This window comes from Ixodes scapularis, unplaced genomic scaffold (genome assembly GCF_016920785.2).
Source record: "Ixodes scapularis isolate PalLabHiFi unplaced genomic scaffold, ASM1692078v2 PGA_scaffold10__122_contigs__length_95168666, whole genome shotgun sequence".
Classification (NCBI taxonomy): Eukaryota; Metazoa; Arthropoda; class Arachnida; order Ixodida; family Ixodidae; genus Ixodes; species Ixodes scapularis.
The window spans coordinates 63,850,230-63,866,794 of NW_024609836.1; the positions used below are offsets into that span (position 1 = coordinate 63,850,230).

At 49.5% G+C, this 16,565-nt stretch overlaps 1 protein-coding gene across 1 annotated transcript; it reads left to right on the forward strand.

Moving 5' to 3' along the window:
• Positions 1–14,233: 14,233 nt before the first annotated feature.
• On the forward strand, positions 14,234–15,919 carry LOC120851092 (solute carrier family 22 member 6-B-like). Its single transcript, XM_040223644.1, has one exon. It carries the CDS (start codon positions 14,234–14,236, stop codon positions 15,917–15,919), a length of 1,686 nt encoding a protein of 561 aa, XP_040079578.1.
• Positions 15,920–16,565: the final 646 nt, after the last annotated feature.

Sequence of the window (16,565 nt, forward strand, 5' to 3'; positions counted from 1 at the left end):
TCCCGTGCTGGGCAGTCTGAACGTGCGTGAGGCGCGCGACCGCAAAACGAACAGGCCGATGACTCACGGGGGTGCCCTGCTCTGGCTTGGGCTCCGCTTGCACGAGCTGCTTTGGCGTCGGAGCGCCGACGGGATGGATCTTTTTTCGTAGCGTCGACTTGGATTGCACGGGAACTCTCGTTGCTTGGCCGCGCAGACGCTTTCTCTTTATCGGCGTCTTCGGACTGACGTGCCTGGGTCCAGGCTTCAGTGAGAGTTAACTTAGCGTTCCGACACAGCTGCTCCGAGAGACGCGTGTCACGCAGGCCGACTACAAACCTGTCACGAACTAGACGCTCTTCTATCGCCGCTGACAGGTAGTTGCAGCGCTTCACGAGCTTACACAGCTCCGCGTAATAGGCATCCACGCTTTCGTCAGGTTGCTGGATGCGTTTGTGGAAACGCGAAGACTCGTAGAGCTCGTTGGCTGGATGCACGAAGTGCGCCGTAAAGCGAGCAACCACTGCGGTGTACGAGGCGAGGGACGCCGCGTCGAGCGAGAACGTGTTGAGCAGCGGACGAGCTTCTGGACCCATACAGTAGAGTAGGGAGCGTACCTGGACGTCTTGAGGCGCTTGTCCAAGCCCAGACACGGTGACATGGTCGTCGTAGCGGTCTCGCCACGTCGGCCAAGTCCCGACGTTCGAAAAGTCGAACGCGTCCGGCTGCCGCAGATTGACGCCGACCCACTGCGGGCTGGATTCCTTGGACATGATTGTAGTGTCCTGAAGTCTAGCGTCGAGGTCGGTTCACTTCTGACACCATGTTTGATGGATTGAGGGCCCGTACCGTGAGGACAGGGTGTAGCGAGCCAGGATACGACCGACACGTTTCAGAACACAACAGAGGAATGAATTTAATCAAGCGACAACAAGTAAGTACAGCGAGAGGGGGCGCCACAGGAATGCGGCAGACTATTTACAAAGTCAATAGATGGCGACCTCTACAACAAGCAGTGCGCCATTTCTTTCTTTAGCACACGTCGCTCCGGCGGTGGCATCACGCTTCCCCCACTGCTCAGGTGCGGTGCCCCCGCCGACTTCACGGCGTCCTTGACGAAGCCTCTGCACTGCTGTGCGTTTTGTGTTTCATTTCTGAGGCAGGTAAGCTTAAAGGCCCGTTCGCACTCTTGCGACCGAGCAAGACCGAGAGAGACCCGACCGGTTTTTAAGCCTCTTGCGATCTCTTAGGACCAGGATCGCTAGGTTGGACATTTGAGAAAAGGTACATGGAAGTGACGTAATGCAAAGGAGGAGCGTATCCTAGCAACACTCACGTGGCGGCTCTGCCCACTTTGACGCCGCTACGTCATCGCAAACTTGACACCCGTCACCCGTTTCAGCGACGTCCGGATCCAACCACCGACGAGCGGAAGTAGCTACGCATTCCCTGAGGCGTCCCTACGCGCGGGATACGGGGTAGGATTTACTACGACGCGGGGAGCAGTTCCTGCGTTTAGCGAAGGAACGGCAACCAATCCTGTGCGTCGCTGGCCGTCGCATCTGTTCTAGTACAGGTAAAAGTATTGAAAAACAATCAAAACCTTTTGGGCGTTGTTAAAACAAACCGCTTTTTCGTACCCTTTTGCAATAAATTTAACAATTAATTGGAGAGAAAGTTGTTCCAATATTATGCGGGATGTGCGCTACGCGCCTTCTTCAAACCAAAATGTCGAACCACGAGGAGCCGGGTGTGCCGGGGGCAGCGGAGGGGTCGGCGGAACCAACGGGGAGCGCGCGAGTGACGGCTGCTTTAGTCAGAAACAATTTTTTTATCTTTCGAGAACTTGCTATTGCTGTGCTCAAATAAGAATGTTTGGCGCAACATCTGTGATAATTCTTTCAAAGTGGTCCAGTGTTTATATGGTGGTATGCTAGTTAGAGAATATATATATATTTTTTTTTCCTTTCGAAATTTAACTATTGTGCTCAAATAAGACCAGAGTGTTCAACAAGATATCTGTGATATATACTTAAGATTGCCCAATTGCTTACATGGTTCCAGTCGATGCTCACTTTTACTTCCAAGAATGAAATATTACATTCCATGTTATCACACTTTTATTCATGAAGTCACAGGTTTTTCTTTAAGAAATAAAGCAATTTTCAAAACGAACTACATGTGCACTGTCTTGAGATAACACAATCACCTAACTTTGATGAAGTACCATAAGAGAGATAATAAAATGGAGCAGAAGGCAAGACGCTTTGAAGCATTTGTAAAATGAAACAATGTCCATGACAACAATATCCCTGGTTCAATCAGCAACTAAGAAAGCAATCTCTGCAAAAGCAAGCATTTCTTTCTATAGGTAGTCTAAATTACTTCTGAGTTCTTTGCAGGGGCAATCCAGATGACCTGTTGGTCTGGCAACTAAACCTCCGAACCTTTTCTGTCACTGTCGACTGCGTCTCGTGCCTTCTGCTCATAAAAATAAAAAAAGGCTGTATCGATTTCACCGCGATGCACTCGACACGTATCCGGAGGCAGCACGCTGGCTGTGCGACGAACTTCACAAGGTGTAGGAGCTGAAGAGAGTATGTAGCTTGTGGACGGCCATGACTGTGGAGCAGGAAGCGAAGTGTGCACTTTACGGCTTCCACGGGGAGGGCTTCACTGAGGGCAAGAATGTGACGGGGTCCTTGGTGGTCAGGACCTCAGTCGTGGTGGCGAGAGGTTCCCTGTCGCTGGCGGCGTCCGTGCTGGGCACCACCGCAGCGAGGGCGCTGAGGGGCTTTCCGACGGAGTCCCTGGTGGTCGGGACTACTGTCGTGGCGGCGGACCCCTTGCGTGTGGCGCTCCGCACGGGCACGTCTGCGGCGGGTTCCGAACCGGGCGACAAGGCGCTGCCTCAGAGCCTTCCCCCTGTCCGAGAGGCCGACCGGAAGGCCGACCGGAGGGCCGGCATGAGCCAGCCTCTCGGGAGCCGTCGCTGACCTCTCCGAGCTCGGCTCAGAACCGTCCGAGCTCGGCTCAGACTCCAACTCTGACTCTTCAAGGTCGGAGTCTGACTCCGGTTCTGGCTCGCTCGATGCAAGGCAGATGTAGTGGAGCACTGCACATGCCGAAATAATGGCGGTGGCTGTTGAAGGGTGGTAATACAGAGCCCGGTGCCTTTGCAGACACCGGAATCTGTTTTTCAACAGCCCGATGCAGCGCTCCACAACAGACCTGATCGAGGAATGCGCCTTATTAAACCGGCCGCAAGCGGTGGAGGTCGCGTGGTTCCCGGGGACAGGGGTGATGAGTCAAGGCTCCAAGGGGTAGCCGCTGTCACCTGCACATGTAGAGGATGGAACATATTACATTCTTTACTTTTTAAAATAAAAGGAAAGAAAACAGCTGTGTGCAACTATGTCAATTATAATGTAACTTAAGTGTGACTTAAAAGTGTGTTAATATTTCTGCACTACAGCATCAGTTTACATTATGATTAATTAGTACCAGCTTGCCTGCAAACTCCCTGTTATTTCATGTAACTATGTGTTTTCCTGGTGGGTTGTATGGGATGTGTGCACGATTCCTTAGGGGTGCTGTGTTGTATGCAAGTGCATTATTAGGCCCTTGCATCCGACAGATAAAAGCTCTGTTGCTTTTGGGAGTGTGGCCGTGACCTTAGGCACGGGCAGAGCAGAACACGCTGGCCTTGTCTTTGGCAAGCAAGGGGATAAGGCGCCAGTTTGACGAACCTCTTTCCTAATCCTCGGTGGAGTTGGAGATGGGGAAAGGAGAGGGGGTGGTTAGATTAGAAAGGAGTCAGGTCCTGTTGGGACACGGAGGGTCTAATAGGAGGAGCTATATAGGCAGACCGAAGAAGAAGGGTCAGGGAAAAGAATCCAGTGTGTGGGACAAAGACGACCCGAGGACAGATTTGGCGAGCCCCAAGTGGCCAAGGAGGAATTGATCCCATTCCGTACAAACTGACGACCGTCAAAGCGACCAGGCGAGCCCTCAGGGATCGGCGAAAGAGCTCCAACTTCATGCAAAAACCAACCAGCAAGAGGGTACAGGCCGACAGTAACAGTGAGTGGGCCGAACCGGACAACGACTCGCACTGCGGTTGCATGCCTTGCATAGTCTATCACTGTCGTGAGATTGGTCTAGTGTGGCTTTCGTAGCCTGCAGAGTGTGAGAGTTATGTGGACATAAACAGAGATTAATGGCCAAACTTTGGGTGTTGAAGTGGGCTCACTTCAGGGAGTTCCAGCAACTGTGTCTCTGTGTTCACAACAAGCACAGTACGTGTGGTATTGTGGCTTTCAAGCAGTGGGAGCCACCGCGTGCGTAAGGAATGAATTTAGTATGCTCACCAAGCAGGAACCGGCCGTCGCGTGGCACCTGCCCTTGCTCGAGTTGGCTTCGGAGCCAGGAAAATTGCCACACGAAGGAGTCGTGCACCGACCCGGGATACCGTGGGTCGATGCACATTATCCGGCAGTCGGCGTCACACACCTGAAAGTGAGAGAGATATTGACATGTAATTACCTGAATCCACAAGTAGTAGATTGTACTTATGGTTCACAAAGCAGTCGCAATTTCAGAACCTTTTAAGTTAGTTTGTCTGACACATGCATGTCAACACACCTTCCTGGATGCAAGGTACAACTAACTACCTTTAAACAAAAATAATGTTTCTTTTTTTTTTGTTTTTTTTTTTACGGAAGCTCACATGCTACGTAGAGCACACGCTCGCGCAGTCGTGAGACCCCACAGCCATAAAACGGCATACTTAAACCGTATCGGCAATACGTTTTTTTTTTCTAGAGATTTGGGGCGCGTTTTGACAACGTAACATGAGTGTACTTACCACCATCACGTTGAGGGCGTAGAAGTACTTGCGGCACCAGTACGCCGCCTTCGTGACGATGGGGTCGCTCTTGGACGGGCCGACGATGGAGACCATGGTCCCGTCCACGAAACCGATGACGCCGGGTATCCTGCCGAACAGCCTGAAGCCCTTCTCCGCGTCGAACATCTCGCTCGGCGTCTCGGGGAAGTGGATCCAACCACGCTGGACCCCGAGACGACGCACGATAGCGACGGACACGGCGCGGACCGCAACGCTGACTGTCTTATGGTCCCGCGCTACGTGTTCGTCGCTCGCCACCATGCCTTGGAAGCTCCCCGTGCCGTAGAAGCGCAGTGCACACAACACTTGAAGCTCCACAGTCATGACCGTCCACGAGGTACGCACTCTCCCCACCTCCGGTTCCTCGCGAAGTTCGTCGCACAACCACCGCACCACGATCTTGGGCAGGCGGCATTGCTTCCAAAAGATCTCCTCCGCGAGCTCGAATGCATCGCGGTGTTCCCGATACAGCCTTTCTGGCGAAAAAAAAAAGCTCTATTAAAGAAAAAGACGAATTGACGAGACGGCGACGCCTCGCCGCCGAACACATGCTGCCAATGACACCTAGTTCCGAGCAAGTACCTTTTGAAACGTACTCGGTACAAAACGAAACGTCATTTTGTTGTCACGTCCGGTAGCCGACTCCGCCCAGTTTTGCCGACTCCGCCCACATTTTTCTAGGGAAATTACGTCACTTTTGTTTCCAACCAATCAGACGTGATGACGTCACTTCCGTGTACTAAAAAAAGGTACATGTACAATGTCGAACCTAGCTATCCAGGAGTGCTATGTTGCGCTTTTTGCACTCCCAGGAGACTTGGAAGAGGGAAGTGACGTCAACGGCTAGCGCAAACGCAGATTGGATGTTGACAGAAGAAAACGAAATCAACACCCAATCTGCATTTGCTGTGTCGTTGACGTCACTTCCCTCTCCCTAGACTCCTGGGAGTGCAAAAAGCGCAACATAGCCCCCCAGCTCCGCTCTAGCGCATCCGATCCTAAGAAGTCTCTCTCGTTCGTACTCGGTTGCAAGAGTATGAACGGGCCTTTAACCTTAAGCGGCGCGTGCTTGATGACCTATTTTTATGGCCATCTTTCAGGCACGACGCCGACGCAGCCTTGTGGCGTAATAGAACATATAAAGCTTTTACCTTAAAAGCCTTTATGCAGCGCCGCGAAGTCATAGCGTGAAGAAACGCGGCGGCCGCGGCCATAAACTACGAGGTGCAGTACTGGGAGATTCTTCTGGGGGCAGCCCGGGCAGGTCAGGATTACAGTAGATCGTGGTATTAACAGTGTCACCGTGGATGTATGCATTGGTGGCTGTGTAAATGCGGCGTCGCTCGACCGTCTTTAGATAAGATACCATTATTGGAAGAGGCATTATACTTTTTGAGGAGTATGTGTGGTTATATCGTGGTAACATTTGAAATTGTCCCTGCTACTCGAAAGCGCGTTACGACAGTCGATCCACGCGCTTTCCCTTCGCTTCGACACGCGCCCCCGATGGCCTTCCGTTGCGACGCCACGAGAAGAGCGCTATGGCCTTATTTCTAGGGGACGTTGCCTCCATCCAGCGTGCTTCGGCGGCTTCGGCCGGCCCATCCAGCAAGAGGAAGAGGGAAACCGCCCTTGGCTCGCTGCTCAAAGTGTTCGCCGACCTGGGGACCAGTCGGAAGCAGCGACGAGACGACAGAATGGCTCTGCTCGGGCGCCTCGTGACTGCCGTTGAAAAGAGCACACTGGCACAGTAGGCGTGCTTCAGTTTGAATAGTGCTTTTCGACTATTTCACTGGCCGTTCTATTGTGTTAATTTTATTTCATAAACTATACCGGATTTCACCTCAAGAACCGTAGCAGAACGAGTTCGGCTCCTCGTGGAGCATTACTGATTTCCCCCTTTATGGGATTAATTAAGATATGTGTAGGTGCATTTTAGATTAGATACATGTTTTCTTCTCGAGACGTACACGTTCCAAACGCCAAGAGCATCGCTTTTTTTTTTTCGAGAACCAAATCTCGGAAGAACTTCATGCTGCGTAAGGACAATGAGCAAACCTTGTGTAATATCTTAAGTTGGAAAGGTGGTTACCGTCCGGTGACCGAAGCAAAAGCCCGGAGGCGTAAAGAAGCAGTCCAGCAAAGTCAAGGGTCAGCGAGCATCTGTTCTTCTTTTTCCGGCCAGCCCCAGGCGCGTGCCATTTGCTCATGTTTATTACGTCGTACGTTGCGCCGGTCGGCCTGAGACCGGTAGCGCCATCTCTTTTTTCATTCAAAGAATACAACACCTTGTTTTTTTCTTAAGGTGAACATGGGTACATTACACAATTGTGCCGTACGAATAAATTCGTTGAAATGACATTGTTAAGTTTGTTGGCCTCTCCCCTGTAGTTCCTTGATTTATTCTTAGTTCTTAGAAATATGTCGCACTTCTACAGCACGTACTTTTTTTGTTCTGTTTACCGCCACATCACTAGTTTTGTTCTCTTAAGTTTTTTTTAATTGTTATTATGAATATAGCTTGGGCAGCAATGCTACATTATAGCATTACGATATTTCCAGGTTAATATAAAAAAAAAGATCGAGGGAAAATAAGGCATCACGTCTGCAATGGACTGACTACCTGTGCATACCCACATATGTGAACTGCGATTCGAATGTAGTAGGAAATTGGATCGAAATAATACTGTACACGGAAAGTAAGGAACAAGAAACGCGTTACTTTGTTTAATCGTGGTTTCATAGAATCACGTTTCATTTTCCAAAGCTAACATGCAATAATCGTACGTTCAGACACACAAAAAAAGTAAAAAAAAAGACGACTAAACTTTTTTTTTTTTTTAGGAGCAAGTGTAGATATCACTTCCTAACATTCCGTCTTAGTCTCACCGAGTCGGTCCTCTCGGATCGACTCGGTGAGACTCCTCGTGGCGTTGTCCGCTTGGATCGCGTGGTCGTCGTCGTTGGCGACTTGGCCAAAAGGGCGACCGTAGTTCAAATCATCGAAGACGTCTCTCTCTGCATTACAGAGGTTGTGAAGAACGCTGTAGCCCATAACGACGAGGTCGCATTGTCTGATGCTTGCGCTGTCGAGCAAGTCGAATTCTTGAAATCGCTGCTTCAAGAGCCCGAAAGTGTTTACTACGATTGTCACTCTCTGTTGACCGTGCTTGCTGTTATACGTAGTCTTCCAGCTCGGCAGAGGCGCTTTTGAAGAGTTGAAGGTGATGATGACTTACGGCATCAGGAGATAAGTCGAATCCCATGGCTGGTAACCACCCGCACGCTTGGTTTCCGCGTCCTCGAAGAAGGGGCTCTCCTTCAATATGAGGGCGTCGTACGCTGAACCTAGGAACCGAATGTAGGCGCCCATGAATCGATTTTGATCATCGCAGATTCCCTGCAGGACAATAGAATGAAACATGCTCCGATCGCAGCAGGAGCTCGGAGACTGCGTTGGTCGCAGGATTCACCCCATGGCAACCACCAATCGCCCCGATCGTTTTGTGGGTTCCTTTCCTTTTAGCCTTCCAGGAAGCCGGCTTGGCTCCTCCGACGTCATTCCTAATCAGGTTGGGTGATTATTCGCGCGCTAATGCCGTTCGGAAAGTTCAGCACTCTTTTAATGCAGAGGTGAACGAACGACTGCGTTATGCCAAAGCGGTCCCCAATCTGGTATACTGAGTGTGGCTCTCGTGCCTAAGTAACTAAGCACGATCAGCAACGTCTTCTCCGCCGAAATCTGCGGTCGCCCACCAACAGGATCCGGGTAAAACGCCGAAGCTACATAGCGGCCAGCCAGCTCCGAGTGTGTTTCTCCTGAAAGCCTGAACAAGCGCATCAACTAGAAGTCGATGTAGGTGTCGATCACCTTGTTGTTGAACAATGGAACCCTGTTCCTCTCGGTCCGTGCCGAAAAAATCGAGGCGAGGGCGATGACGTCGTCGAGCTCATCGTCACTCACGTCTTCAATAAGCGCTATTGCAGCCGCCAGTAGGTTCTGACGGGTCATCGCCGTCTTGATTTGGCCAAGGTGTTCGGGTGTACGAGGCCGATGAAATGTCTATGAAAGCAATCGCAGCACGAAACCAGACGGTAACCATTAAAATGCAGACATGTTTGATTGAATGCTGCACGTACTTTTTAATACATGGTGTAAAGAAACATGCATGTAAAATATTTCGTTAAAAAACTGATATGAGATAAACGGAAATGCTCTCATCCAAGCGCTAGCAGACGAATTTCCATGGCGACATACAGAGTAGATGGCAAAAACAGACACCTTGCGCATCCGTTTTTTCGGTACTTCGGAAGTCGATCACAGCGCAGTCCTAACACGGTGGCAGCACTGGTTCTACGCCGCCGCTGCACGACTCCTGGGGCCCTAAACTCTACAAACACAAAGTTGGAGCTGAAAGTTCGCGAAACATGCCGATGGGACGTTGGTGAAAAAAGCGCGAAGTCATCGTCGTAACAGGCCAATCGGTGCTCTTCGTCAACTTCGGCCCCAACTTTGTGTTTGACGAGTTTAGAGGCCCGGAACTCCTCTGAACTCGGACAGAACATTATATTTCAGAACTTTCTGGCCGATTTGAGCAGACATACCATAATCACCCTTAGTGGCTTCGCAATTCCCCGAATGCACCTTCGCATCGCTTTGTGTATGTTAAAATCTGTGATAATATTCAACCAGGTGTGTTCGATTCGCCTGAACTGGCTTACCGCTATTGTAATGTACGCTATATGTTCCATTGGCGGTAGTGTCTATGCGACTTCCGGGAGGCAAGTTGAAGCGGACAGCAACCGGTCTACTTTTGCGGTGCTCCTGTGTATTCCTATGCGAAAACTTGCGTGCATTTTGTCTCTTTGCCGGAAAATAACATGGATCACTTTTGGTATTTGGGTCGCACTGAATATTTTGAACCTTTATTAACAATGTAAAAGTGTTATTACGCTAGTTAGCGTCTCTCTCTTCATCAATGAACGATGTTTAACTTCGCTGTATTTCAGGCCCAAAAGTCTCTTCCATAGCAGGTGTATAAAGACAAGCGACAATTTTCAAAGCGAAATATCAATGGAACTGAATGTATACATTCAGTTCTATTGATATTTTGATATAAGCGTCACCGGAATGCTGGCCAACCTTAAACACATTCTATAGAATGTGTTTAAGGTTCTCCAGCATTCCGGTGACGCTTATATGTATACTGCTAATATGCCAGTCCTGTCACTATATGAAAATGACCACAACAGCTTGCGTCTTTATAAGCGGATAAAAACACTCGAAACCAAAAGAATAAAGTACGTGGGCTATGAAAGGTCTCTCTTTTTTTATTATTTTCTATGCCGGGCAGCTTTTTTGAGGCACAAGTTCTCAAAGGGTTTGAGCGTGCGGGTGATGTTTTGAACGTAGAACTAGCATCTTCGCGCAGAGCAGAAAGAATCAAGCAGTACTTATTAAAAATAGGATTTTATTACGTGGCAGTCAATTTAATTTATCGTACCTGCACAGGGAGTTAGTTACCCTGTGTTAGTGTACAGTCTTTGCCGTATTGCTTGGTTCTTCAGAGGTCCATCGTTCGTGTGGCACGTATATACCCCATACTGAAAGGTCCGACATCGTTTTTTCTCTAACAGTGTCCCATAGTGAACATAAATACATGTACGAAGCGGTTTTAGTACCGTTTTTAATGCAATGTATTGGAAAGAAAACCGCCGTAAGTGACCAATCGTTTTGTCTGCCTGACTTAGAAATGTTCCAAGCTGTCCAGTTCGCAGGAGTTATTAGGGGTATTTGCTTTTACACTAAGAAAAAAAAGGGTGTAGTCGGGGGTATCTGGCGCACATGCACCCCTTTCCTGGAAGATGCACCCACCGCTACCCAGCCAGTGTACTTGTACACCGACAATAAGCATCCTCCTCTTCCTTAAAAACATTAGGTGTATCAGTGCACCCAACTTTGTACACCGCCACGCAGGCGAGCGAGCATAATTACACTGTGGGACTACTTGGCGCGTCGTCTGCTAGAATCCTATAGACAATTGCAAGCATGGCGCCACAAGTGGTGCCCCATGCGTGCAAGCGCGTGCAACGCGCGGGTGAACGTAGCTTTGGCAAGCTCGTAATCGCACGGGCGTGCCTGCTCGAGCAGAGACACGGCGGCGGCCAGTCGCCCAGTTTGCAATCGTCTATTCGCTACGTCAAAGGAGTGCTCCCGCGAGGTGGCGCCACCGAAAGATCTCGTCCAGGGTGGCCAGATGCGGCCGAGCGAACAAGCGGACAGTCGTCCCCAGCCAAGCCTGAAAAAAGCGGCGTGACCTTCGTGAAGAAGCCCAAAACAAGCGGAAGTTCAATAAATGTACACATTCTTGAAAATAGATTAATAACAATAAAATGAAAAAGAGAACTCGCTCAAATACGAAGGCGAATACGCAGCGTGCCATGCCACTATCCACAGAGCGGATATAGTGGCATGGCACGCTTGGTAACATGCCAGCTCGAGCTCGAGTGCAATATCTTTTGCTCTACTTCGACCACTTCGAAGCCATTCTGCGCAAAATACAATGGCAACTAGACACGACGACCGCAACCACCTTTACTGTATCAACTCAGTTGTGGAACTTTCCATAGACGCCGTACATTGGAGGGGGTTCGAAACCGTGTCCGATTCTTTCGCGGCGAGGTGGCGTTGCCGGCGCATTAATCCGCGCATTTTCGTCTGCTACTGCTCCGCGGCTGCCAACCGCTGCAAATGTTTGCGAGTCCCAACCCGACTCCTTGGCGACCAGCATGGTTTACGGTTGGTTTTCGCCTTTTCGCCAGTAAAAATACAACTGGAGCATGATAAGCGGTAGGACCATGATGGCATACGCTTTGCATTATTTCAAAATACCGCCGCCTTAGCTGTGCTGACAGCGCGAAGCGTTTCGAACAACCCAAATTCGTCGGCGCCACAATCCGGTGTCTTCAATCAGGGCAAATTGTACATACTGTAATAGTAGATGTGCCGTCTTACCAAGGCAATTCCATTCCTGGCCGTGATCGCGTAAGCATCCGAACGCTTCGATTGCGTTATGGCCATTGCTTTCGTTCTGTCGCCGTTATTATCTTGGGCACGCTGATTTGATGGACGAGCTAGGTTCAGCACGCCTGATTCTCAGTAGGCCAGATGCAACGGCCACAAGCGCGCCGTCAATGATGATGATAGCGAGTGTTAATGCGGAGCGCGCTCCCTCTAACAGGCGCCACGCAAAGGGACCCCCCTCCGGAGTGGAGTTCCAGAACTGAGTTGGTTCTAATCAGTTCTAATAACGTTGACCGCAACTGCCGATTGGTAAGATGGACAAAGTGCCAAAACATTGGTGAATGAATAGTAATATTTTTGTACTTTGTGACGGACGGTAGCTTGCGCCACCTAACCGCTGCGCCAAACGGTCATGCTGTTTTTCGCGTTTTTGACGACAAACGCGCTGTCAGTGAGCACGACGAACACTAAAATAACAATATTTGCAGGAAAAATGCGAATAAGCCAAAAAAAACGCGACAAGCGACTGGAAAATCTACCAGCGACTCAGTGAAAAAGAAGCCCCAATCCGCTTAGTTGCCTATTAGCGACGAGATTATCGTCAGTGTTGCCAGATTGGGCTATATATAGCCAAATTGAGCTACATTTTTTTCTAGTTGGCATCAAGATTTCGTAGTTGGCTATGTGGCTATTTTGGGCTATTTCTAAAAATACGGCGACCTTTTCTCGAACCTCAGGTTCGACGCCGAACTTTGAGGTTCGGCTTGCCAATTTTCAAACTTTTGATCGATTTCGAAAAAAAAAAAATGTTTCTCTTTTGGCTAGTTGAGAGGAGAAAGAGGAAGGAGAAAGACTTTAAACTTCTACAAACTTCTGTGCTTTCACAATGCGCAGTAAAGCAATGCTTGCAGAGTTCGAGCGGTCTCCCTACAGCGCAGTGGAGCAAACCAAACAGATTGCACTATTACCACGGGCCCGGTAGCGCGCCTTCAACCCGGACGCATATGGCTTCGCCCGGACGTAGACTGAACTCTCCAAATGCTGCTTTGGTGCCCATAGTGAGAATCCTTAGACACCCAGGTTTGCGAAAATGAGAGGTCGGCAGTTTCACCGCTAAAATATTGACTACCTTCCAGTCGCTGGCCACCCTAAGAAAGGACAACAAAATCAGAAATAGCGTGAACATGAAGGGGTGACACTAATATTCTTCACAAAGAGAAAGAGACGGGCGGGATATTGGTAAGGACCTGATATATGGGGGTTCTGGTTTGAAACATATAATGTTCTGACTGCTCTCCTTCTGTATTTCGTTCTTTTACTGTATGATCATATCCCCTGGGCTTCACAATAAAGTTGTCTTTGTGTGTTTTGTACTTCTGAAAATTTACGAAGGAAGAGACAGTTTTGAGCAAATTTTCATCATTCCGAAGCTTTTTTTGAGACATTCACAAGTAACATAATGTATTCAAATGGTGGTGCATCTGAGGGTTGAAACAAAGATTGTAACGTGTATCTATGAGTGTGAAAAATAATTGTTGAAAAAATTGAAAAACTAAAAACATTGTTTTTAGTTTTGGCTATTTGGGCTATATTTTTTTTACGGCTCTGGCTATATTCGGGCTATACCTCCTATACCTCCCAGTCGTTTGGCGGTTTTTTGTGGGACCATCTGGCAACGCTGATTCTCGTCGCTGATAGACAACTGCATCTTACCTCCGCCATTTCGCTGCTCGTGCGGGCAAGTGCGTACAATTTCAAACTTGCCAAAGCTGCGTTCACGCACATGCTGCACATGCTTCCACGCATGGGGAACCAGTGAGAAGCCATGCTCGCAATTGAGTGAACTAGAATATTTTATATTCTACTTTATTGTACCAATAGAAAGATTCACTGCCGGTCGCGTCACTAAGCACGCACGATATAGACGCTTCGCAACATGTCTGCAAGGGCGCCGCCATACGCGACGTTCAGCTTTTGTTTCCTCTTATACCTTCTGCTTCACTTCATCACTACTATAACAGGCAAGGTTATTGCCATTACAGATCATACTGCGCCCTTCTTCCCAGCACTAGTATTTGTGGAGGCTCATCAACGCCCGTTTCAGTGGCTCACAATCTCGGTAAAACAAGACGTCAGCAGTGTCGCATATAATCTGGCGCGTGTGCAAGGCGTCTATACCGGCTCTAGTGCTCTGAAGTGGCTCTAACTGGCTCTGAAGCAGAGCTCGAGCGCCAGAAGCATGCCAGGGAGCGAGCGTCGCGAGCCCTTTCAGATCGCGTGTTCTTCATTCGACTCTACGCTTTGCCCAGACGCATCGCAACATGAAGGCTTCTTCTCTTCCGACCCGAGACCGCACCGGCTGCGCCCCAACTGCCCCATTGGACACAGCGCTTGTTTTCGGACACGGCACTTTCCAACGGCTGGCACTGCTGTGCGCCACGCTTTCCATCTTCATCTCAGTAAGCAACGGTCTCGCCGCTGTGGTATTCGCACGGCCCGTGGAACACTGGTGCAGACCACCACCGGAGCTTGCTTTCATGCAGACCGACCACTGGAAGAACCAGAGTATCCCCGTGGAACCGGACGGTACGTTCAGCAAATGCACCCGCTACGAGCCTCTACTGGACGCGGGAAATGCCACGGAGAACCGGACCGTGGTCTTCTGCGACGAGTGGGACTACGACCTGGCGACCTCGGGGAAGTCCATCGTCAGCGAGTGGAACCTTGTTTGCCACAGACACTGGCTCCTTTTGCTCCATTCGCTCGTATACTACGGAGGAGCCATCGCCGGGAGCGTGGTCGGGTGCTTCGGGGACAGCCTTGGCCGCAAACCTGTCTTCATGGTCGCGCTCTTACTTCAAGTCGCCTCCGGCACGGCCACAATCTTCTCCAACACGGTTCTCACATTTATCATCTTGCGCTTTCTGACATCGACGGTATCTTTGACGGTTATGAGCTTGGCGTCCGTTCTGCTGTTTGAGGTGACGAAGACAACGCATCGCGTCGTCTTCTGCGCCTTTGCCATCTCATGCACATGTGCGGCGCTGCCACTGTTCCATTTCCTCTTACTGGCGGTAGGTGGACACTGGAGGGTGGCTCAGGCGATACTTATGGTGCCGACATGCTTCCTCCTGTTCGCTTCCTACGCCATTGAAGAGTCTCCTTGTTGGCTGCTGGGCTTGGGCGACGTCGAAGGCACCGAGCGCGCCGTGATATCAGCGGCCAGGGTCAATGGCTATCCCCCGGACGAGGTGAAGGTCAAGATGAATAAGATCAAGTACGAGACGTTGCGGAGGGGCAACACGCAAACGAACGTTCATCAATCGAGCCCCCTTGACCTTGCGCTGAACAGCTCTCTGCGTTTCCGATCCGTCATCCTTTTTTCGTGTACGCTCATCACGATTCTTCACTACTACGACACCTATTTTGACAAGACCTTGGTAGAAAACCGGACGGGGCATATAACCCTAATTGTTGCGCGGCTACCCGTTTCGACAGCTTTCTTGTACGTCCTACACTACATGAGCCGGCGCCAGGTACTTTCCGTCACAATGTTACACATGTCGGTCGTGCTAGCCTTTCAGGCTTGGCTGGTTTGGCAAAAGGACGACAGCATCCAGCCAATTGTCACTATTATCATTAAGGGAATTGTTCTGGACATGATTTCAGTGGCGCTGTACGTTTATTTGTTGGAGACATTCCCCACCGTGCTACGAGCCACGAGCTTTTCTTTAAGCTCCATGTTCGGTAGAAGCGGAGTCGTGCTATTGCTCTTGATCAGGGGGCCCAACCCGCCGATTAATCGAGCTCTCGCCATGGCGGTAAGCGCGTTGATATTTTCTCTGATCGGTTTAGCTTTCCTTGCTTTACCCGAAACGACGAGGGTCATGGCCACCAACACCATTCGCGAGACAGAACTTGAGGACATGTGGCAGGTGCCTCCCAGTGAAGACTTTACGCGCCTCAAATCTATTTCTTCGCATTCAAATGTTTCTAAAAAATCCTAGACGCAATTTGTTTTATTAACGCTGCTTTACACGATGGGACGTTTCAAAAAGAAAAACATGCAATGTGTTAGTGGCGTCATCTCCTATACGCGTCTCCCTGAATCCGCAAGTGCACTGCTCATGCATCATTAAAAAACTGTGTTCGCTTCAGACACAATGAACGAAATCCATGCGTACACGCCTCAGAAATGTTTGAAAGATGCTTTCTTCGTACATATGAATGCTTCGAACACGTCTGTAGCGGGGGTTTTCCCAGAAATTAAAACATTCCCTACCGAAAAATCCGGTATAACTTCTCACCATCCGGATTATGGAACCGGAAATTTGTTTCTGGAAACCCGAAATCCAGATTGTAGACAAAGGTATCATTTCTGAAAACCCAAATTCCAGATAGAATCCAGATAGAATCCGGATAGATTTCCAGTTCCATAATCCGGATAGCGAAAATTTATACCGGATTTTTCGGTAGGGTTGCCTAATTTTTTTTTTTTTTTGGGGGGGGGGGGGGGGGGTTTGGTTTTTGGTTTTTGGGGTCTTTGGTCTTTGAGTGGGTTTTAATAATCATGCTCCGAATTAAATCACGAAAATGAGGCATTTGAACTTGGGACATAGGCACACTTGATCAACTAGAATCTCAAAATTGTGT